The 23684-nt window shown below is 62.5% G+C and overlaps 1 protein-coding gene across 1 annotated transcript in view; it reads left to right on the forward strand.

The window, feature by feature from the left end:
* NCS1 (neuronal calcium sensor 1) overlaps positions 1-23684 on the forward strand; it is a 40367-nt gene that overhangs the window by 8303 nt on the left and 8380 nt on the right. The window contains exons 2-4 of the mRNA XM_054727573.1: positions 14143-14167; positions 21610-21748; positions 22913-22991. Coding sequence (XP_054583548.1) covers positions 14143-14167; positions 21610-21748; positions 22913-22991 — 243 coding nt within the window. The remainder of the gene's footprint in view (positions 1-14142; positions 14168-21609; positions 21749-22912; positions 22992-23684) is intronic.

Consider the following 23684-nt stretch of genomic DNA (forward strand, 5'->3'; position numbering starts at 1 on the left):
CATGTTCGTGTGATCCAGGCCCAGCTCAGGGCTCACATGTATTCATCCCAGACCCTTCCCAGGAGCCCCGGGTAGTTCCCATTTTACACACGAGGAAACTGAGGCTCAGAGGGGGCCAGAGCTGGCCCAAGACCACACCTCTGGTGAGTGGTGCAGCTGGAGTTTGCCCCTGGGTGGTGGCCAGGGGCCCCGCGTGGGTGGGGGCCGCTGAGGAGCCGCTGTGGAGGTGTGCGGTGAGCGTGAGTGAGTGTGGGTGTCTGGTGTGGGTGTGCGGTGGGGGGGGTGCGCTGAGAATCATGTGTGAGCCCTGGTTCCCGTGGGCATGCTCTGAGTGTGAGTGACGGGGTCATGGCATGTGTCAGGAGTGGGTGAGCTGGCATGTCTGTGCCAAGCGTGTGCACGGTGTGTGCACAGGCAGCTCTGTGTAGGTTGTGAATGTAGACATGCATGGGGTGGGGGGGCGGGGCACAGACAGGCCGGGAGCCTGAATAAAAAGCTGATTGCTCAGCTGCCTGCTCGGGGCCAGGTGACGTGGCTGCCCCTGCCCGGCGCCCTTCTGCCCGGCGCCCTTCTGCCCGGCGCCCTTCTGCCCGGCGCCCTTCTGCCCTGCCACGCTGATTCCCGGAGCCCACCTGCCCTCGGCAGTGGGGGAACAGCAGTGGGAGGAGTGACAGTGATGATGCCTCCCATTGACCAGGTGTGTCCCTGAGCACAGCTCCCCCCTGTGTGGTCCACCGCAGCCCGGGGCGTAGGGCCTATATGCCCATTTCACAGAAGCAGCAAAGGGGGTGCAGGCAGGTCCGGCCCAGCTGGGGCCCAGGCTCAGATTTTCACCCGGACGCAGCCATGCTCTCCCTGCCACGTGCCTGCCTCCCCGGATCCCCGGGAGCCTGTAACCTTGCAGCTGCTTTGAGGGTAGTGAGCGCCCCATCACTGGAGGCATTCAAGCAGCCGCTGGAGCGGCAGACACTGGCCCGGCATCGTGGGTGCCTGGCCAAAGGGGAGGTGGGTCCTTCTGGCTGTGAGCACACAGCCCTCCTGTCCCGGGTGCTCTGATCCCTGTAGGGGGTTCGGGGCAGCCTCGGCTTGGCTTTCTCTGGGAGGAAAAGCCCGTGGGAAGGCGGTAGGACCGTGCAGCGGGCAGCTGCTCGGTACTCGGGCCTCCGAGGCCTTCTCAGCCTCGGCCCCGTCCCGGCAGAGCCCGGGGTGCTGACCTCGTGCCCGTGCTGTGCCGGCCTCGCCCAGTCCTCCCAACCCGTGAGCCCGGGAGCGTGAGCCGTCAGAGTGTTGGCACCAGCCCTGCTCCCGGGAGCCTGCGGGCTGGGAGGCCGAGGGCAGCCGAGGGCAGCCGAGGGCAGCCGAGGGTGAGGCCGTGGAGAGCGAGGCTGCCCGGCTGTCCTGTGCCGACCCGCCTGCTCGCGCCTGGCAAGGCCCAGGTGCCTCCGAAGTGTCTGTGTCCTCACGGGTGCCGTGGGGGCTCGGGCACAGGGATGGGTGGGACCGTGGGACCCGGAGGTCTGGCAGCAGTGCCCCGGGCGCCCGGGAGCTCCCTGAGGGCTGGGCACGCCTGGGGGGTTGGGTTTTGTGCAGTGCCGGCCGGGAGCCTCGCACGGGGCAGGCCTGTGTGCTCGACCGGGTGTTGCTTTGTTTTGCTCCTTGGCTGACCCACCCGTGCCCTTGACCTGCAGTCTGCTGGGCAGGGGAGTTGCTAGGGAGTTCCTGGTTCTAGCCTGACCTGCTGTGGCCTTGGGCTGCCCCTCTCTGAGTCTCAGTTTCCCCACCTGTCCCACTGTCTGTGAGACCGTGTCACCTGGGGGGGGGGGTGCCCAGGAAGGGATGCAGGGCAGCTGCTGGCCATGGCGTTCCTGGTCTCCCGGGTGGCCCAGGAAGCTGGCGGGCGGCCGGGCCACCGTGCTTGCACTCCCTGGCGGGGGAAGGAGGAGGCTGGAGGAATGTGGATTTGAGGAATGTTTAACCCAAGGCAGAAATAGCTCCCTGCTTTCCTTCCAGGCTTGGGCTTCCATAGAAAGGGGCTCCCGTGTGTCCCTCTCTCTCTCGCCTCCTCTGCCTCCCCCACCGCTCTGGCCTTTTGGGGACAGAAAGTGGCCTCTCTATTTTTTTAACCAAGGAGCTGCTGTGGGAACCAGAAGGGTCCCCAGATTTGGAGGCCAACCAGGCTGGGTTCAAGGCCCCCCGACCTCCACGTCGCCGCCCTGTGACCGCTTCCCGCTCTGAACCTCCGCGGAGCTGGGCGGCTTGTCCGACAGGCCGTGTGGTGCCACCGCTCCTGCTCGGGGACCAGCGGGTCTGGATGCGAACCCCAGCGGCTCTCGTGAGCTCTGGCACCGCGGCCAAGCCCTTTCCATCCAGCCCCAGTGTCATCTGTGACAGGGGCAGCGATGCTGGTCCCGCCTCCCCGCACGGGGGGTGGAATGAGTGTGAAGACCTGGGCCCAAGGGCTCTGGAACCCCAGCTCGGAGCCCTGGTGGCCTCCACATGCGAGGGACCCGTCTCCTGGGCGCTTGCTGCCAGGTGGAGTGGGGTCCGTGCCCTGGGGGACCCTTCCTTTCCTCGTCCCTCTGAGGGCAGGACCCACCCTCGCCCACGCTCACCTCGTGCCAACGCCCGCCGGGCCCCTCCCACCCGAGGGGCCAGTGACCCCGCCACATGTCGCTCTCCCCTTCCCGCCGGGCCGCTGGGGCCGTGAGGAGGGGCCCGCGCCTCGTGGCCGGGGTCACCGCTGTGTCCCGGCTCCTGGAACAGAGCCGGGTGCCATTTGTTGGAACGAATGAAAAATCAAATCCATCATGCACGAGCTGAGCTTCCTTCTCATCCATCCCGGGTCCTGGCTTTCTGTTTGCCGCCAGCCCACTCCTGCCTCCGGGGCTGCGGGGGGAGGGTTGGTGGGGGGGGGGGGGGCCTGAGAAGTCGGGTGCTGGGCGGCTGGCCCCGGGCAGGACTGGCCGAGCAACGACCCCAGGCTCCTCGCGCCTTCTGGGCTGGGAAGACCAGGAGGGTCCCGGCAGCCTGCCCCCCCCCCGCCAGGCCTCCGCTCCTGTCTCTTTGAGGAACCAGAAGACTCCTGTTCGAAGCCGGGAGGTGGCTATTTTTGGCACCGTGGGGGAAACAGCGAATGCCTCGCTTCTGTTCAAAAATATATGGTGTGTGAGCCGGGCAGACAGGAGCCCCGCCGCTCAGAGCCTCGCCCTGGGCTCCCGCCCCTCGGCCGCGGGCCGCCTCCCTCCGCGGCTCATCGCCCACGTGCCCACGTCGGCCGGTTATTGTCTCCACACGGCCTGTGCCGAGGCCCTCGCTGGGCCCTCGCAGGACAGGATCTCAATGAAAGCCAAGAGCAGCCGTCCCTGCAGAGGAGCGGAGCCTGCGGCCCACCCCGCCCCTGCTGCCTGTGCCGCTGGGGGCGGAGGGCAGGAGGCCCCGTGCCCTCTGGCCACCCCTCGCTCCCTGACTCGGCACGTGTTGGTGGGACACCTTCTGTGCCAGGCCCACAGGCACTGGGACACAGGGCAGATTGGGCGGGCGCATTTCCGGTGCCCCTGGCATTCACCGCTGGAGGCGGACAGCTGTCGGGCCGGGATCAGCATCGGGGCATCGCACAGCTGGGGCCCAGCTGGTCTGGGGTGCCTCTGAGAGGACCTGTGTCCGGGTCACCGTTATGCAGCCTGAGTCCGGCGCAGGCCTGGCCCACAGGGAGTGCGCGGTGTCTGTTGGATGGAGGGAGGGGTGAGAAATCCAGTTTGTTCCTTCTGACCACCCCGTAAGGAAGGTATTGTCACCCTCCCCCATCTTACAGACGAGGAAATGAGGCTCAGGGAGGCGAATTCAGCTTCCCAAGGTCACACAGGGGCTAACGAATGACTCAACTCAGAAAAAGCGCCTTCCTGTGGAGCAGGGGCCCCAGCTGAGCCGAGTCCCCCCAGCCCCGGGGAGCAGAAGGTGCGGGTCCCCTCCCGGTAGCCGTGCGTACTTTCCGGAGTGCCCACCCGAAACCAGCACAGCGCGTGCCCCTGCAGGAACGGAGACACGAGCACCTACTGCGTGCCGGGCGCTGTGATAGGGTGGGCCCCCCGCCACGGGGGAAAGGCAAATCGGAAAACACTCCGGTCACGGGCGAGGACCGAACCGTTCCTCGTGTTGCTTCTCTGAGGTCAGTCACTGTTTTCAGCACTGCGCCCCGTCCCTTCCGTCTCCTCCCGTGCATGCCGCTGTGGCCGGTCTGATCATCCTTGGTGTTCCGCTGAGGGAACCGAGGCTCAGAGAGGTTAACGGACTTGTCCGACGTCACACAGCTGGAGCGTGGGGGCGTCCATGGGCCTCGCTGCGGGCCGCCCGGGCGCGGCGAGTCCTTAATCGAGGGCCTTTGCTCCCAGCCCAGCAGCCCTCCGCTGGGGAGCCAGAGAAACCAAAGTGCGCTGCCTCTTGGAGAGGACCCGTCTGGTGCAGGAGTCAGGCAGGACTTGAAAGAGGTCAGCTCCCAGAATGCACTTGTGTGATGGTTCAGACACCGTACGTCTCCAAAGGTGGAGCCACGCAGACGCTGGCTCCGGTCCTCACTCCACCGTGGGCGAGTGGCTTCACCTCTGGGAGCCTCAGTTTCCTCATCCATCTAATGGGGATAATCAAAGGCCTCGCGCTCGGACGGGGATTAGTGCACGCGGAGTGCTGAGTGCAGGACGGGCACACGGCACGTGCCCGGGAAACGGCAGCTCTCTTCATGTTGCTGTTCCTGGAGCCACGAGACCAAGCACGTCCTCCTGCGTTTTACTGGAGAGTTTGGGGGCAGTTATTTAACTTCTGTAGAAATGCGATGCAATGTATTTGATAAGGCTATTTTTAGAGTAAAGCAAACACCTGTAAAAGAGAGAGCAGAGTGCAAAATCTGTGGGACTATTTGAGCTAGAACACAGATACGAGCTAAGCCTTGTTTTTGGTGGCTGCCTGGGTCTCTGCCCCCTGCTCCCAGGGGGCGCCAGCCCTGTTCCCCCAGGGGCTCTGCGGGGTGCCTGTAGGGGCACCCTTGGACTGCCGGCCACAGGGCGTTCTCCGGGACGAAGCTCTTCGGCCTACCTGTGAGGCGGTCGGAGCGCGCAGTCTCACCGCGTTTGTCAGGGAGAGTCACAAAGATTCAAGCTGCACTTGCAAACCTGAAGGTGAGAAGGGTCACCTGTCCCGGAGACAGATGGGACCAGGGCCGGGCCGTCCAGGGAGTGCTGTCAGGGCACTTGGACGACAGGCAGGAGCCGCCTGTTCCCTGCTGGGCTGTGCACCCCGAGTCTCACGCCCCCCAGTGCTGGCCATGGTCCCCGGGGGCTGAGGGTGGCCCCTGTGCTGGGGATGATCATCTCCAGGCTGAAGCCTTCCTGAGCCCGGGCTCGGGAGTCAGTGCTGGCTCCCCTCTTCTCCTCCACCCCTGGCCATGCGACCTCGCATGCATGCCTTGACCGCTCTGCGAAGGCCAGGTCCTCAGCCACCCCCGCCTCTCAGCTCGGTTCCACCAGGAGCTCGGCCACGGGGCGGTCTGGGGCTGGGGTTGAGCTGGGATTTGAGCGGCTCTGAGCTGCCTCTCACACCCGTTTCTCTCGGTGTCCGAGGAACTCTCCCATCTTAGTGCCCGCCCTGCCCCGCCCCGCCCCGCCAGCCGCATCTCCTGCTGCCCCAAAGCATTGTTCTCCTCCTTGCAGTCAGCAGGACGGCCCGGGACTCCGTGTCCAGCACTCGTCACGCTGGGCCAGTGCTCCTGACCTGCTTCCTCCTGTAACAGCAGTCCCGGGGGGAGGGGGAGACCAGGGCTCAGCGAGGGCCGCGCTGTCCGTCAGCACAGGCCTCGGTGGGAGGGGCTGGCAGCTTGGCCGGGCCCGAGCTCAGGTGCCAAAGGGCCGGTCTCAGCAGCTGGGGGACTCGCTGGCCGGGCCGGCCCCCGCTGGAACCCTGGGCTCTGTGAGGCTCCATGCCGTTCTGCCCACGAAGGGCTCGGGGCGGGGCCCGCAGCCACGCAGCCCCTCCCAGGTCTCACGTGGATGGGCCTGTGGGTGGCAGTGGGATGTCCTCGGTCCCGCCTGCACAGAGCGGGGCAGTGTGAGCCAAGCGGCAGGACCCGCCCCGCTTCCCTGCGGCTGCTGTGGCCTGGCCGGCCCGCCTCGGCCTCGGCCGGTGGAGGGGGTGAGTGCTGAGGAGGCCGGGCCGCTGCCTCCCCGCGTGGGGAGAGGGGCCTGGAGCCCCGAGGGGAGTGCTCAGCCCGAGTGCCTGGCAGTTCTGGGCGGTTCTAGGCAGGGGGCCAGGGCTCCTTTCTGATGAAACTCAGGCCACTGCCCTCCAGCTGGGCATTTATGGAAAACAGGAATGGGGCTCGGGGAGGGCTGTCTCTCTCCTTCCCGCCCTGACTGAGGCGTCGAATAATAATCAGCAACAGGAGCCCAGCTGGCGTGGCTCAGCGACTAAATGTTGACCTGTGAACCAGGAGGTCACCATTCGATCCCGATTAGGGCACAGGCCCCGGATGTGGGCTCCATCCCCAGTAGGGGGAGTGCAGGAGGCATCCGATCCATGATTCTCTCTCATCATCAATGTTTCTCTCTCTCCCTCTCCCTTCCTCCCTGAAATCAATAAAAATATATTTTAAAAAATCACAACAACAGCGACCGTGATCCCGCGGCCCCTGTGCACGGGCTGCGTTATGTCTGATCTTGGCAGCTCTGCCCAAGGAGTCCATGTTGCCAATGAGCTTGCCACCACCGTCCAAGGTCACCCATCCAAGGTCACCCAACGCTCGTGCATCTGGGGCCTGCCCAGCTCGTCTGCCTCAGGGCGTGGCCCCTCCTCCCGTTTCCACAGCATCCCTCAGCGGGGTGCACAGGCAGGTGGGGGTCCTGGTCCTTGACTTGCAGGTCAGCATGTGGGGTGCAGGAGCTGGGCTGTGCACCCCAAATCTTATTCCCCACAGTGGGTGCCTGGAGATTGCAGGAGTCTACAGTCCTGAGGGGAAGGGCTTGGCCCAGGTGGGAAGCCTGGAGTCCCCCACCCCTCCCAGGAGCACCCGTGCGTTTTGGGGGGCCCTCTGGCAGCTGCCTTGGGCTGTGACATGAGGGTCTGTCGCCTCTGGGGGTGGCGAGTGATGTGGGGCTGGGGAGCTGGTGGCACCTGGACCGCAGGCGTCTGATTCTCATTCTTGTCCTTCCCCGCCTCCTGCGTGGGGCACTTCCCAGCGCGCACAGCCAGGCAATGCCCGCTGTGAGTGGGCAAGCCATTCCCCCTTTCACAGACAGGGAAACTGAGGCAGGGGAAGTGCAGCAAGGGGATGGCAGACCCTGGAGCCCAGGTCCTGTGAGGCCACCATGCTATGCCGCCTTCTCTACAGAAAACTGCCCCTCGTCGGCGGTGGGTGTGGGGGAGCAGCTGTCCCTGGGATGGAGGGGGGGGCAGGCTGCTTGCGGCGGAGGGTGCATTTGGGCCCACCGCAGGACCCCTCCTTTCTGAAGCAGCTTTGCTACAAGGGCAGGGACGTGACTAAACTAGGGGTGCTGACACCTGCTGGGAGGGGCATAGGGGGGAGAGGGAGGGGGAGGGGGAGGCTGGGTGTCAGGGTGGGGCTGGACAGGGGGGTGTTTTCCAGGCAGCCAGGCCGGTGGGACTATCGGGTAGGGCAGGGAGAGGGGTGTTCACAGGAGCGGGACCAGGAGGGGGAGGGCTGGTCTGGGGTGGGCGTCCCTTTGTGCATGTGGAGTGCGGGGAGCCCTGGGCCATCTGAGAGGAGCCTGGGTGGAGGGGTGCAGGGTGCACGTGAGGAGACTCAAGGATCCCGGTATCGGCAGGTTGAGCAGAGAAACTGGGGAGCAGTGTCCGAGGGCCCAGCCCTGTGGAAGGGGACAGTCCGTGCTCAGAGGTCTTCAGACCGAGGGCAGGGGTGACGGGGCTGCTGGTGGCCGGGCCCAGTGGCCACTCCTCTCTCTGTGTTGGTCAGACCGAGCCCCCTTGCTGACCTGGAGCTGTGATGGGGGTTGGGGGGCATGTGACGACGCTTGGCCCTGGGTGTGGCCTTTGTCCCTAGAGATGGAAACAGGTCTGGCTCGGCCACGGGAGGGTGGCTGAAGGGGCGGACAGTGCTCGAAGTCTGCCCTGGGTCCCCGGCAGCCAGCCCCTCTGTGGGGGCGCCAGCCCTGCTGTCTGTTCCCCCGAGTTTGAGCCGAGCTTCGCTCAGGAGAGAGCTGTTTTGCTCTGGGGAAATCAAAACCAGACTTCACGTTTATCCTGGGCTCCGGGGACGGCTCCGTGTTCCTTCCCGGCAGACAGGGGCGGCGGGGAGGAGGAGGGGGAGCGGGGATGGGCCTCAGGGGCTCCGGGGTGGGCACTGGGGGCGCGGGCCGGGCAGGAGGCCCTGGTTCTCTGGAAGCCAGTGGGAGGGGGTGATGGATGCCCAGCCCTCGCTCCTCCGGGCTCTGTGCCCGCTCCAAGCTGGTAGCTGTCTGTCCACCTCCCCGGAGCCCCTCCCACTGCCCTGCCTGGTCGGCGTTTCTACCCCAGCCTTCCGATGGGGACCTTGAGGCTCAGAGAGGTTAAGGAACTTGTTCAGAGTCACCCAGCCAACAAATAGCCAAGACAGGGTGCCCGCCCAGAGCCTCCCAGCGGTGCTGCCGTGTGGAGCGGGGCCCATGCACAGAGGACGGCCCACATCCGGTGTAAATCCCGGTTTCCTAAAGAGCCGGGGCCCCCGGCCGGGGCAGGGGTGTGCTGAGCGAGGCAGCTCGCTTTTGAAATGGGCCAGAGCCGTTGTAACTGCGAGGGTGATCGTGTCGTGAGGCACGGGTTTGAGGATGCGGCCCGAGCCCGGCTGGTGGCTTGGTGATGGGGGAGTCAACAGGGTTTGCTCTGCCTCCCGCGGGCAGGACGCGGGCCCGGCTCCGAGGGTGATGCTAGGCCATGCCGGGAGGGGCTCGGCCTCTGGGGGTTAGCGTCCAGCTGGGAAGATGAGGGCAAAAAGGGCTGATGAGGGAAAATGAGGACCTACTCGGCGCCAGGCATCGTGCCAGCCCTGTGTGCGCGCCCTCCTGTGACACAGAGGTGGTGTGTCCCATTTGCAGATGAACAAACCGAGGCTCAGCCACGTGGGTCGTTACCCAAGGCCACAGTCACCCTGTGGACCGCTCGGTTTTACCCCTGTCCCCTCCCCCCCTCACGCCCCCTCCCCCCCCAGGCAGTGCCCTGTCTGACCCCCTGCTGTGGGCCTGTGGGAAGACAGACTCTGTAAAGCAGTGGTTCCCAAGGCGAGGGGCGTCAGAGGGGCCACAGGGTCAGGAGGGCTGCCTGGGAAAGGGACACCGAGCGGGGACTGGGTGCCGCGTGGGTGCAGAGGGAGCAGCAGGTACCAAGGCCTGGAGGTGGGGTCGTCAGTGGAGCTGGGGGGTTGCAGGGTTGGGTGTGGTCAGGGGACATGGGGGTGGGCGCTGGCTGCACCGGGGATGGTCTGCCTTCCTGCCCGGCCCTGTTCCCTGAACCCTGAGCCTTGAACGTGGACCCGCCCAGGACAAATGCTGCCTGTTAATCTCACACATGGATGGAGACTTGGGGTTGGGGGGCGGTGAGGCTTAGCTGGGGAGCCTGAGCCTGGGGGTCTGGATGGAGGGGGAGGCAGAGGGACCCCATCGTTGTCCCCTAGACCCCTCTTCGTTCCCAGCGCCTCTGGTGGTCGGAGCTGCTCAGGGTCAGCACCCTGGACAGGACCCGGCCCTTCTGGTGCTGGGGAAGGGGGCACATGGGTTGTGTGCAGATGAGAACCAACATTCCTCCCCCACTTTTTATTTGGGAAAATCAAGAGAAACATTGAAATAACAGTGCAGTGAGCAGCTGTGTATCCCTCAACCCCAGAGGTCCCCACCCGGTTAGACCAGGGGCACCTTCCCTCTCTGCCCTCATGCCGACCATGTCCCCTCTTCCTGGGGGAGAAGGGAGGCTGGAGGCTGGGACGCCCTGAGGGAAGGCTGCTGGGTGACTGTGGGGCCAGGGGAGGGGGAGGACTTCTGAGCTGGGAGATTCCTGGGAAGGCTTCTCTGGCCCTGGGAGGCCGCACCCAAGCCCTTGTCACCCAGCTCCTGCTGTTTATGCCACATGATGCCAAGGTCACACAAGGTCACACAGATCACTGGCTGACTCAAGTTGGGGGGGGGGGCACTTAATTGGGCATCCATGCAGGGGCTCTGGAGGCCTAGTCCTGGCCCTGTCATTTCCTGGCCGGGTGACCTGGGGTGAACTTCAGGCAACTTAGCTGACCCATCTGAACCTCAGTCTCCTTATCAGGAAAATGGGATCATACCTTTTGTGCAGGTGAAGAGCACCAAGCATTTTACTCTTTACAATAAGCCCATTCTACAGATGAGGAAACTGAGGCTCAGAGAGGGGAAGCACTTTGTCCAAGGACACACAGCTCCTAAGCTGTGGAGCTGGATTTGAACCCAGATGGTCTAGTCTGACTCCAGAGGCCAGGCCCCTCGGCTCCTGGCTGTGCTGTGATGAGTCTCTTCTGTCTCTTGGGGCCTTAGTCCCTCAGCCCCTGCTGCCCTTCACTGCAGCAGGTCTGGGGCAGTCCACCCCTGTTAGAACGGGGCGCCTTCCCTCTCTGCCCCCCCCCCCCAATGCCTGACCCCCTTCCCAGCCCCTATCCTCTGCCAATACTTTCTTGGAAAATTGCGATTTTTTTTTTTAAACCAGGTCTGCCGTTCCAGGCCCCCAGCATCTCCCGTCCTTGCCCGACTCTCCCTTGGTCAGTGGCTGCGGGTGGACAGGTCTCCGTCTCTGTGCCTGTGGGCGGGGCGTGCTGACGAGGAGGGGCCTAGTGAAGCTTCCAGGCTGAGGGTCAGGCCGTTCAGACCCTCTCCTTACCACGTCCTGTGCGGGCCCCGTTGTGCCTCAGTTTCCCTGTTTGGAACCAGGACAGAGTAGTGCTCTCTCCCCTCCTTCCAGCGTTTGTTATCAGGGCTGCTGAGCCAAAGCACGAAGGCCCTGGGCACCCTGGGCAGACCTGGGCTTGCAGTGGGCACGTGGTCCTTGGCACTTGTTAAAAGCTGGCTTTACGCCGTTTTTGAAAAGCGGCCTCCAGTCTGATCGGGCGCACACAGCTCAGGGGCACCCCCTAGGGCCCCCTTTTCCCCTTCCCTGGGAAGGGTTCCAGGTTCTTTCCTCACCTGCCCTCCACCTAACACCTCCTTCCTGTCCATTTGTTTGTCCATGCGTCATTCATTAGTTCATGTGTTCGTTTGCTCATTTATACATCCATTCATTCACTCATGTGCTCACTTATTCACTCATTCATTCATGCATTCGTTCATTTGTTCATTCATTCACAATTCATTCATTCATTCATTCATACAATCATTCACGCATTCATTCATTCATTCATTCACTCACACATTCATTCCACAAGCCTGAATGGGGCACATTCCCCAGCCCTCTGCCGGGATTCCGGAGCGTTCACACCTGTTTTGATTGACGTCTCAGGACGGCTCCGGTGGCAGGCTCTGTCGCTATTCTTCCCACGTCACAAACGCGGAGGCCGAGGCCCGGGCGGGCGCTGCTCTCCGAGGTCAGCCCCGCGGACAGTGGTTGGACCGTCCTATTCAGTGAATTCACAGGGAACACTGGTTTGGTTCCAGCTTGAACCGACTCAGTACTTTCCAGAAGAAACATTCTTTTGTTTGTTTCACGGTTCAGCGAAGAAAGACTCTGGGGCCTGGCGGGAGGTCCAGCCACTTTACTCTGCGCGTTGCAGCTTTTGGTTCCCGGCGCCGCGCCCATCTTGCTTGTGGAAGGACTCGGGGCTGACGGCGGCGGGGGGCGGCAGGGACGGCCGCGGGGGCAGGTGCTGGGCGCTGCTGGGCTGAGGGGGGCTCAGCCTCCCTGTTACCCCCCCCCCCCAAGAAGGCGGGGCAGCCGAGCGTCTGGGGAAGCCAGCACCTTCTCTGACTGTGCTGTCCCCGGGACTGAGAGATGGGAAGCATGTGTATTACATGTTCACCCAAATGGATGAATGTGTGTTACATGTTCACCCGGTGGGAAGAATGTATGTTAATGTCCATCAGGTGGGAAGAATGTATGTTACATGTCCACCCGGTGGGAAGAATGTATGTTACATGTCCACCCGGTGGGAAGAATGTATGTTACATGTCCACCCGGTGGGAAGAATGTATGTTACATGTCCACCCGGCGGGAAGAATGTATGTTAATGTCCACCCGGTGGGAAGAATGTATGTTACATGTCCACCCGGTGGGAAGAATGTATGTTACATGTCCACCCGGCGGGAAGAATGTATGTTACATGTCCACCCGGTGGGAAGAATGTATGTTAATGTCCACCCGGTAGGAAGAATGTATGTTACATGTCCACCCGGTGGGAAGAATGTATGTTAATGTCCACCCGGCGGGAAGAATGTGTGTTAATGTCCACCTGGCGGGAAGAATGTATGTTAATGTCCACCCGGCGGGAAGAATGTGTATTAAATGTCCACCCGGTGGGAAGAATGTGTGTTACATGTCCACCAGGTGGGAAGAATGTATGTTACATAGTCACCCGAGGGAAGAATGTATGTTATATGTCCACCCGGCGGGAAGAATGTATGTTACATGTCCACCCGGTGGGAAGAATGTATGTTACATGTCCACCCGGTGGGAAGAATGTATGTTAATGTCCACCCGGTGGGAAGAATGTGTGTTAATGTCCACCCGGCGGGAAGAATGTATGTTAATGTCCACCCGGCGGGAAGAATGTATGTTACATGTCCACCCGGTGGGAAGAATGTGTGTTAATGTCCACCCGGTGGGAAGAATGTGTGTTAATGTCCACCCGGCGGGAAGAATGTATGTTACATGTCCACCCGGTGGGAAGAATGTATGTTAATGTCCACCCGGTGGGAAGAATGTATGTTACATGTCCACCCGGCGGGAAGAATGTATGTTAATGTCCACCCGGCGGGAAGAATGTATGTTACATGTCCACCCGGCGGGAAGAATGTGTGTTAATGTCCACCCGGCGGGAAGAATGTATGTTACATGTCCACCCGGTGGGAAGAATGTGTGTTAATGTCCACCCGGCGGGAAGAATGTGTGTTAATGTCCACCCGGCGGGAAGAATGTATGTTACATATTCACCCGGTGGGAAGAATGTATGTTACATGTCCACCTGGTGGGAAGAATGTATGTTAATGCCCACCCGGTGGGAAGAATGTATGTTAATGTCCACCCGGTGGGAAGAATGTATGTTAATGTCCATCAGGTGGGAAGAATGTATGTTAATGTCCACCCGGTGGGAAGAATGTATGTTAATGTCCACCCGGTGGGAAGAATGTGTGTTACATGTCTATCCGGTGGGAAGAATGTATGTTAATGTCCACCCGGCGGGAAGAATGTGTATTAAATGTCCACCCGGTGGGAAGAATGTATGTTACATGTCCATCAGGTGGGAAGAATGTATGTTACATATTCACCCAATGTATGTTATATGTCCACCCGGCGGGAAGAATATATGTTACATTTTCACCCAGTGGGAAGAATGTATGTTATATGTCCACCCGGCGGGAAGAATGTATGTTATATGTCCACCCGGCGGGAAGAATGTATGTTATATATTCACCCAGTAGGAAGAATGTATGTTACATGTCCACCTGGTGGGAAGAATGTATGTTATATGTCCACCCGGTGGGAAGAATGTATGTTACATGTCCACCTGGTGGGAAGAATGTATGTTATATGTCCACCCGGTGGGAAGAATGTATGTTACATGTCCACCCGGTGGGAAGAATGTATGTTACATGTCCACCCGGTGGGAAGAATGTATGTTACATGTTCACCGGGGGCACGGCCCCCCAGGAGGGCAGGGAGAAGCCATCCCTGCACCTAAGGCTGTTCCTGGCAGTCCTGCCGGCAGCCCAGGGGGACTGGGCCGGTGCCGCCCCCTGCTGTGTGGTCCGACACAGCTCCTGACTGGGTCTGTTCACGGGGCGTGTCCTTGGTCAGAGCCGGCAGTGCCCCGGCACGGGCAGGCAGACCGTGGGCGGGGCGGGGCGGGGCGGGGTGCTCCCAGGGTCCCCCCGTCCCCGGGCACCTCCCTGAACTAACAGGCTCCTCCTCTGCTTTCTCTTGCAGTCACCGAGAAGGAAGTCCAGCAGTGGTGAGTAGCTGCTCTTCCCAGAATGCTGTGGGGGTGGGGGGTCGGCTTCGTGCTGGCGGGGCAGCAGTCCCGTTGCCCAGGATGGGGGCACGTGGAGGGGCCTCTGGGAGCGGCTCACCCACACGCCGTCCAGGCCGCCTTTGCCCACGGCGGACTGACATAGGCCCAAAGCAGCTGGGTGGCGTGGGGATGGGTGCTGGTGACTCCTGGCCTTTGTGTGACATCTCTAAGGACCACCCGGCCGGGAAGGGCTATTGCCGGCCCTGCCCACCAACAAGGGAGGTTGGGACCAGAGACGAGCGAGGATTCGGGGTCCCAGGCCCAGCCTCGTGGCCATACCATCCTGTCGCCTGGAGAAGTCCCTTCTGCAGCGGGATGGATTCGATGGGGTCAGGGGGGCAGGCAGCTTCCTCTTGGATGGCAGCTCTCATCCACCCCTAGCGGCTGCCTGCAGCGTCGCCTCGCCGCGGCTATAGGTCACGGAGCAAACGGAAGGGATGGCAGTGAGCGATGAATGAGCTCTGTCATGGATTAGTGATGCCTGCCCTGGGCCGGGCAGAGGAGAGCGGCAGGTTTTCAGTCATTGTGGGATGTGGGGCAGACAGGGTGAGCCTGAGCTGGGGGCATGGTTAGGAGAGCAAGGAGGTTAGCTCGCTGAGTGTGCACACCTTCTAGCAACGTTTGGTGGTTTAGGAATGGACGCTAGAGCCCGGCTGTGCCTTCCTGTTCTACTCACCCAGTGGGAAGAATGTATGTTACATGTTCACTGGGGGCACGGCCCCCAGGAGGGCAGGGAGAAGCCTCAGTTTCCCCGTGTGTCTGACAGGAATGGTGATGCACTGGGGAGACATTTCCTGGGCAGGTCCTAGCACGGTGCCCAAGAGAAGACAGACGTGGCCCCCGGTCTTCCCTCCACTGTCCGGACGGGACCCAAGGCTAGCGATGCGTCCTTGTTCCTCTCATCCCCACAGCCCCCATCCCATCACGGCATTTCCTAGACGAGCCCCCTGCGTCCTCCCCTGCTCACACCTGGGCCTCCCCCAGGAGAGGCAGGGAGCAACGTGGCCAGGTGGGCTCCGGAGTCCAGGTCCTGAGTCCCCACATCCTGGCTGAGTGGCCTTGGACAAGTTATTGGATTTCTCAGCGCCTCAGTTTCCCCAACTGAGAAGTGAGGGTAGTCATAGTCACCCTTTAATGGGACATTGTGAGGAATAAATGAGCTAATTTATCGAAAAGGTTTGGAGCAGAGCCCAGTCCTCTCCTGTCTGTTGGCGTTGCTAAGACAACCACGACGATCCTGATCCCCTCCTCAGTGCCTCCCAGGGAGCAGTCCTGAGATTGAGGGCCCCTCCTCACGATGCAGGTGGGGAAACTGAGGCCCAGACCGGTGGAGGGACTTTCGTTCGTTCATCAAGCCAACACGTGAGGGTGTTCCGGGCACGGGGAGCAGCCAGGACGGGGGCTCGGCGGCGGGACAGGCCTGGCGTGTTTGAGGGGGGCCTGTCGGGCTCCCTCAGTAAACCTGGCACCTTAGGCCCCGTGACACCCCGTCCTGCCGCAGGGGAGCTCTCCCTAAAGAGCTTATGCAGAAAAGAAATGATCTTTCCTTTGCCAGAAAGTTCCATGGACCTCGAGTCACTGCCCTTCGGTTCATTACGGTGGAGCCTTCAGGGGTAGGAGAGAGTTGAGCCCTGCCTTCCTCCGGCCCTCGGGGCTCCCCGGTTCTAGGCCTGCACCCTCTCCCCTGCTCAGCAGGCACCAGCCACAATGGCATCCTCACCCACGCTGAGCTCGTTCCTGCCTCAGAGCTGCAACCTGCCGTTCCCGCTGCTGTTCCCTCTGCCCCCAGATCTTGGCATCTCCACTCCCCGTCACCTCCGCTGAGAGGTCAGCACGGACCACCGGGCCTGTGTCTCCAGCACGGGACGGGATCGTCTTGTGTTATGCCGGCATTTAGTAGTTTTTTTCTCTTACATTTTCTGTGTTGCGGTGTTTATATAATGCGATTATCACCTTTATAGTAGCCAAATAACCTGGCGGTATGGTCACAGAAATAGTGGCTGGCGCAGGAGGAATCCTGCAGCCGCCCCAGCAGGGCCAGCTGTCCGTCCTCCTGGGCCGTCCTCGCAGTGCACGGCCTCGGGCGCCCCCTGGGGGCCGGGCACTGTGCTAACACTTCAGTCGATGCGGCCGGGAAAGTCAGTCAGCAGGAGTGGGGACCTTTTTCCTGCCAAGGGCCATTTGGGTGTTCACAGCAGCATTCGAGGGCCCTGCAAAAGGATCAGCTTAAAAATGAGCCTGCTCTATTGGGTCAGACCTTTCACTCACTCGCCCTAGTGCCCTGGCAGGGCCAGGCCAAAGGATTGCGCAGGCCTAACACAGCCTCCGGGCCAGATGATCCTCACCCCCGGTCTAGGGGAAGCCCCATTTTACAGATGAGGAAACTGAGGCTCAGAGGGGCGGAGACACGTGCCCAGGTCACACTGCTGTGTGTGTGTGTGTGTGTGTGTGTGTGTGTGTGGAGTCTGGGTCCAGCTCGCGCCTCCTCCAGGCTGTGAGGGCTCAGACCTGCTGGCTCTTGCTCTGGGAAACCCCACAAAGCCCAAGGCAGGGTGTGGGGGTGGGGGTGGGAGAGGAGAAAGGAGGAGGCGTCACCCGCCTGGATGTGTTTGGAACCCTCCTCCAGGGCCCCGAAGTCCGGGCTCCAGGCAGCGCTGGGGGGGCAGGCCAGGGGAAGGGAGCCGTTTGAAGAGAGGATACGGCGGTCCCGGAGGCGGGATGCTGCAGGCCCAGCTGCGTGGGGCTGACTGCAGCTGGGGTTCGGCTTTCTCACGTACCCGTCCATCTACTTTGTTCCCGCCGTGCCCGCCGCGGAGAGCACAGCTGCAAGGCCGAGCCCTCGGCACAGGGGGCGACGGGCATGGAGGGCGGGGCGGGCTCGGTGCAAGATGGGTCCCAGCGAACAGTGTTCTGTGGGGACAGGGCGGTGAGTTCCGGAAAGTCCTGGCAGGCCGGGCCCATGGGGAACGAAGGCCGTGGCAGCGCTGGGGCCTCCTCAGGGCCCCGGAGAGCGAGGAGCTGAGCCGGAATTGGACCCGGGTGTCCCGGCGAGGGTTCGTGCATTCGTGCATTCACCGTCTTCCATTTGTTCACTCATTCATTCACTCAATCATTTGTCTGTTGGGTGGTTTGTTCAGTAAATCTTTGCTGAGCAGCTGCCATGTGCCAAGCCAGTGCTGGGCTCTGGGGGCAGCGGGGACGGAGGGACACGAAGTGCCTGGACTCCCTGGGGGACACCAGCTGGCGCAGTGGGAACAGAAGGCCGTGGGAGGCCCCGGGGAGGAAGCCCGGCGTGCAGCGGGGGGCGGGGGGGGGGGTGCTTTGTAAGGGGCCCTCGTGTTTTTGTGAAAAGCAGGTTTCCTTTTCCCTTTCCCTTCCCAAGACGCGTGAGAAGGCAGCTGTCGGTTCTGGGGCTCTCCTGTTTCATCGCCACCCTGGGCTTCTCTGCGGGGGGTGCACTGGAGCCAGAAACGAAGGGGCAGCAGGAGTCAGCCGGCGAGGAGGAGGGCCAGAGTGGGCCGAGCAGAGGAAGTGCTGTGGGAAGGCCCTGGGCCACGGGGGGACTTAACTGTCCGCAGCCTCAGTTTCCCCATCTGTACAATAGGCACAGTGGTCCTCGCCTGCTGGGCTCGGGGACCGTTTGGGGGGATTGTGCCTGGCAAGCACATAGGCCCGAGCCCCGCTCTCAGCAGGTGCCTGAGGGTGGCTGTTATTCAGGATCACGGACCACGGCAAAGGCAGTCACTGGCGGTGGACACCCCCGAGCCTGTGGGGCTCCCCGGAGACCTGCTAGTTTGTGGTTCTGCTGCCTGGGGGCCTTCGGCAACGTCCAGGGACTCTTGGTTGTCATAACGTGGGGGAGGGGTGCTCCTGGCATCTAGCAGGTGGAGGCCGGGGTGCTGCTGACACCCCACAGCACACAGGACAGGCCCCCACCATCCAGGCCCAGACGTCAGCGGTGCTGGGTGGAGGGGCCCTGGTCTAGGCTACACCACCGATTATACCGGAGGGAGGTCAAGGGTCGTGTGGGGAAGGGGTTTGCTCAGGGTCCCTCTCAGGCGAGACAGGACGGGGCAGGACCAGGTCTTCTGAGCGCCGGGCAGAGCAGCAGGCTTCCTGGCGGCTCCAAGTCTGGGGCGGGGGGGGGGGGGGGGAGTGGAGGAGGGGGGCGTGCAGAGGAGAGGGAGGAGGCCCGGGCCTGTTGGAACCTGAGGCCTGGGCCCAGGTAGGGAAGAAATTTCTGGGCATGAACTTTATTATGAGGCAGCAGCTCCCTCGGGTGCCCACGGGGTGTGTGTGTGTGTGTGTGTGTGTGTGTGTGTGTGTGTGTGCACGCGCCTATGTGGGGTGTCCCGACTCAGCCAGCCGGTGGGGGATGGGCTGCCCCTCCGGACTGGACCTCGAGCGGCATGAAATGCTGGCCTCGGAGCTGTGACAACTTGCAGGGTGGATTTGGGGCCCGGGGACACTGGGGTGTCTGGGACAGCGAGGCATGGTGCCCCCCGCCTTCTGCAATGTCGGGGTAGAGGGTGCTTTGCCTGTGTGTTGACACCGGGGTGGTGCAGCCCAGTTCCCAGAGGAGCAGGCGAGGTGGGAGCCTGGGAGGCAGCCCTGGGTCTGAGCCCTGACCTGCTGCTAACGTGCTGTGTGACCTTGGGCCAGTCTCTCTCCCTCTCTGGGCCCCAGCTCCCCATCAATCCATGGAGGTGGGGTGCACATCAGTAGTTCTCTAATCAACTGCAGGGAGCTCTCGGTTCTGTCCAGGGACCCTGGCAGTGTGTGTGTCCTCCCTCCCTCCCTCCCTCCCTCCCTCCCTTCCTCCCTCCCTCCCTCCCTCCCTTCCTTCCTTCTTTCCTTCCTTCCTTCCCATTTGTTTATCTCACTGGACATTTGCCAAGCCCCATTAAATGCCAGACCCCATCCCAGGCATTGGAGCGCCACTGTGTCAGGGAGCTCCCATTCAGGTGGGGGACCCCGTCTGGAGGTGTGGTCCGCACTGTGCTAGGCACAGACAAGGGAGTGGAGGAGCCATGTGGCCTCTGGGCGGCCGGGAGGACTTGCTGGAGGAAGCGGCATCTAAGCTGGGACGTGGTGGATGAGTGGGTTAGCCTGATTAAGAGGAGGAAGATGTGCTTTGCAGGCAGAATGACTTGCAGGTACAGCGGTCTGGAGGCTGGACATGGCATGGCAAGTTCCAGAAAGTGTGTCTGGGTATGAACTATGGGGCCAGTGGGCAAAAAGAGGCTGGGGCAGTGCCCCGGGCCCAGCTGTTGTCACCGGAGGGGCCATATAGGGCAGGCCCCCACCATCCAGGCCCACAGTGACAGTGACAGCCTCTGCAGGGATGACCAGAAGGCCCCTGAAGACTCCCCACTGGGACCACCTCCCTGGGCCCGCCAGCCCCCCAGCCCCCCAGCCCCCCAGCCCTCATTAATGCTCTAGGGACGCCCCTGCCGGCCCCACCACAGCTGCTCACAGTGCTGAGGCCCTGAGCAAACAGCTTCCCCTCCCCGGAGGCGAGAGACAGGGGGGCCTGTGAGGCGCCCCCCCGCCCCCCCCCCCCCCCCGCAGGGACCACCCAGGAGGCTCGATGGGAGCCTTTTGTTTTCTCTGATTGTTTTAAATGCTTTTAGAAATACTCAGCGGCACACACGGTTGCAGAAATGAGGAGCTCTGGGAGCCCAGGGGAAGTGTGGCTCCTGTCCCGGCACCCAGAGCCGCGGGGTGACCGTGGAGTGTGCCCCCTCTTGGATCACTAAGTCCTGGTGGCAGGCATGCCCCTCCTCCTGCCCAGGGACCACCCTGGCCTGGAGGCCTGGGGTCATGGATCAGGTCTTGTCCCCGAAAAGCTCTCCCAGCTCTGTGTCCTGGCCCTGTGTGCAAATCTGGGCATGTCCCACCCCCACTCCCTCTTCTCTGCTCTCCCCCAGCCTCTCTCTCACCCAGCACCCCTCCCCCCTCCCCCTACAGCACAGCTGCTGTTAGCGAGACATCTGACCTCCTTCATTTGGGGGCCGTCCCCGAGGCTCCCGCTTCAGGGCCTCGGTGCCCCGGGTCCTGTGTCCCAGGCCCCCGGATGCTCTCTCACGGGTAGGAGCCCTGGCCTCCCCATGGCGTCCTCTGGCCCTGGACCCCGGTCACGGCCCCACCAGCGACTTCAAGCACCACTCTCCCCGAATCCTCCCCTGGCTCGTGAGAGAGGCGAGGGGAGCCCCCGCGCACGTCGGGAAGGTCCCCAGCGATCCAGTCTCTGAGCATCTGGGCTCCTCACCTCAGTCCTCACCTTGGCTGCAGCCTGGGACGTGGGGACTCACATCTACCCTCTGTGAGCCTCAGTTTTCTCATCCATGCAGTGGGCCTCACCGTAGTACCTAGCTCACAGAGCCGTTAGGGCGTTATTCCAGGAGACGGAGGTTGGCAAAGGTCCCCGCACAGAATTGCCCAGGGAGGTAAGAGCCGTGGCTGGTGATGGCGATCCCGCTCCCTGGCTTCCCTTTGTGCCGGGACCCTCCTCAGAGGAGTGGACGGCACCGCCGGGCATAATCCTGAAGATCCTGCTAGTGACGCTTCATGCCAAGGGAGCTGCATGCACCATCTCGATCCCGACAACATGGGTGTGATAACTGTGCCTCTTTATGGATGAGGAGACTGAGGCTCAGAGAGGGGAGGCCACTTGCCCGAGGTTGCACAGCTAGCTTGTGGCGGAGCCGGGATTTGGGCTGCAAAGCCAGGCTGCCGTCAGCCGGGAGTCCGGAGGGTCCTGTGCTGGGCGCTGGGATACACGGTGGACAAGGCCACTTGGAACAAACCAGGTTCCCTCCAAGCTCGCCCTGCTGCTCTGCGTCTGTCACACGGTCTCTGGGAACAGACTGGGAGCAGGGTGTGTGTGTATTGGGGTGCAGGCATGTGGGAGGAGCCAGCTGCCGGCCCCATATGGTGGCTCTGCCCACCAACTCTGCCAGCACTGGGGGAGGAGGGGCTCCGTGGAGAAAGCGGGGGGCGGGGGTGGGGGGCGCGCAGAACTGCTTTGGGCAGGAGTGTGGCTTTGGGGATGTTGTTGGTGGGTTTTGTTCAGCCCCCCTGTGGGGAGCAGGGTTGAGTGGCCGGCTGCTCTGTGCACACTGTCTGGGTGACTTCTCATGTGACTCTTAGCCCTTGGACAAACGAGGCTCAGAGAGGTACAGTCACCCGCCTCAGGTCACACAGCTAGGGAGAGGCAGAGTGGGAGAGCCGTGCCTGTGACGCAGGCCTGTGCCCGGGACCCCCGTGTGTGGGTCTCTTTGGAAGGGACCACAGCCTGGAGGGCAGGCGCTCCTGGCAGCGGGGGGGGGGGGGGGGGCGGTGCTGGGGTCCCTGACCCTCCCTCACGGTCTGTCACTCAGGTACAAGGGCTTCATCAAGGACTGCCCCAGCGGGCAGCTGGACTCCGCCGGCTTCCAGAAGATCTACAAGCAGTTCTTCCCCTTCGGAGACCCCACCAAGTTCGCCACGTTCGTTTTCAACGTCTTTGACGAGAACAAGGTGAGCGGGGGATGGCGGGGCCTGCGCTGGCGAGTCCCCTCCCCCACAGCTGCTGCTCAGCTCCGGGGTTCCCGCGGCGGTTCCACACCCACTCTCTCCCCCAGTGTTCCCTCCGGGAGAGGGAACAACACGTGTGCACACTCAAAAGCACACATACACAGATACACATGAGTGCATGCACACCCACACATGCATACATTCATTGTGCACATGCACACACAAGCATACACAGGCACCACACGGAGAGAATGCGTGTGCATATCTATACCATGTGTGCACACCTGCATGTGTACACACATGCATGCACATGTATACCTTGATCGTTTTCTTACCAGCACCAAATGCAAATGCCTCCAGGGGCAGTAACAGGCGTTATAATCAGCACAGACGTTTACTGGACATGTACAGCCCTTCATGTGAAAGCTTACAGCCCACAGGCGTGTCATATGATACTCCCATTTGCAGATGAGGAAACGGAGGTCTGAGAGTCAGACAGTGTGGAGTCTTTCACGGAGCACCACTGTTTCAAGGCTTATCTGAGTTGTCGCGTGTCCCCTCCTGGCGGTGGCCGCCGGCAGCTGGCGGGTCCCTGGTTGGGGCGCCCGCCATCCTCCGGACTCTGCCCCACGCCAGCACGTCTCTGGTGCTCACAGGGGATTCACTGTGACTTGTTCCCACGCCCCCGCTCTTGGGCACTCTGTTCCGTGAGGCCTGGCTTCCGCCCCAGGTGACTCCAGGCTGACAGTCACTCTGCTTGGCCCTGAGGGAGCTCCGGGCCTCAGTTTCCCCATTTGCAAAACAAATAGGCAGGATTGCACAGCCTAGAGCCCCATCCTCTTCAAGAGCCCCAGCCTGTGGGTCTAGGCCCCGGGGGAGGGGACCGCCAGGCGGCTCGCGCCCAGAGATGGTGCCTGTGTGTGGTCTTCCCCGTGGCCTCACCCCTTCCTCCTGCCCCTCCCGCCCGACCTGTCCCATTTCTAATCCGACTCCCTCCCCTCCCCCTTCCCGGTTCTGTCCCTCATTCCTTCCCCGCCGCCCGCTCCGTGTGGCGTCTGTCTGCCACGCTCTCGGGTGCCTGCTGCTGCTCCCCACCACCTGCCCACGGTCTGGCCTGACCAGGTGGCCCGACTGACCGAGGCCACCTGCCCCTCTCTCTCCTGCCAGGATGGGCGGATCGAGTTCTCGGAGTTCATCCAGGCGCTGTCGGTGACCTCGAGGGGGACCCTGGACGAGAAGCTGCGGTGTAAGTCCATGCCTCGGGCTCCGCTGGGCAGCCGCTGGGCGGGCCCAGGCCTCCTGTCCCAGCTGAGAGCGGGGCCCAGACGTTCAGCCGTTTCAGGTCCGAGGAGGGCCTGGAGGTGGCCGTGCGGGAGGAACGTGGCTCACTTAGGCGGGTGGGCAGATGGGGCAGGAGCGAAGGGGCGTTCAGGCGGGTGCAGACGTGGACTCGGCCACTGCCTCCTGGAGTTCAAGACCCACTTCAGGTGCCGGGCCCACCTCGTAGGATGCCGCTGTTCGGATGACTGTGCCCATTCACTCACTTACATACGCGCTCACCCAACGGATATTGACCAAACAGGGCCACGTGTCCGCGCTGGGCAGGAGGCCAGGAACCCGGCGGCGGGGGTGGGGTGGGGGGTGGTGTCAGATCGACGGGCACCTGCTCTCACGGCTCAGTCTAGCATGGAGACGTGATTTTTTAAAATCCCATAAAACCGAGACAGGAAGAGGGAGGTGAGGGCTGGCAGGAGGGGAGCTGACCCCGTGGTGAGTCAGAGCCGAGCTGGGCGGGGAGGGAGCTGGCTGGTAGGAAGCAGGGAGGAGGGCTCCCGGCGGGGGACTGCCGAGGAGAGGGGGACGGAGGGTGCAGAGGGCAGACGTGCGGGCCACGGTGGCCCGGGGCTGATGGAAGGGGAGCTGCTGAGAAGGTGGAACA

The sequence above is a fragment of the Eptesicus fuscus genome, chromosome 15, assembly GCF_027574615.1.
Source record: "Eptesicus fuscus isolate TK198812 chromosome 15, DD_ASM_mEF_20220401, whole genome shotgun sequence".
NCBI lineage: Eukaryota > Metazoa > Chordata > Mammalia > Chiroptera > Vespertilionidae > Eptesicus > Eptesicus fuscus.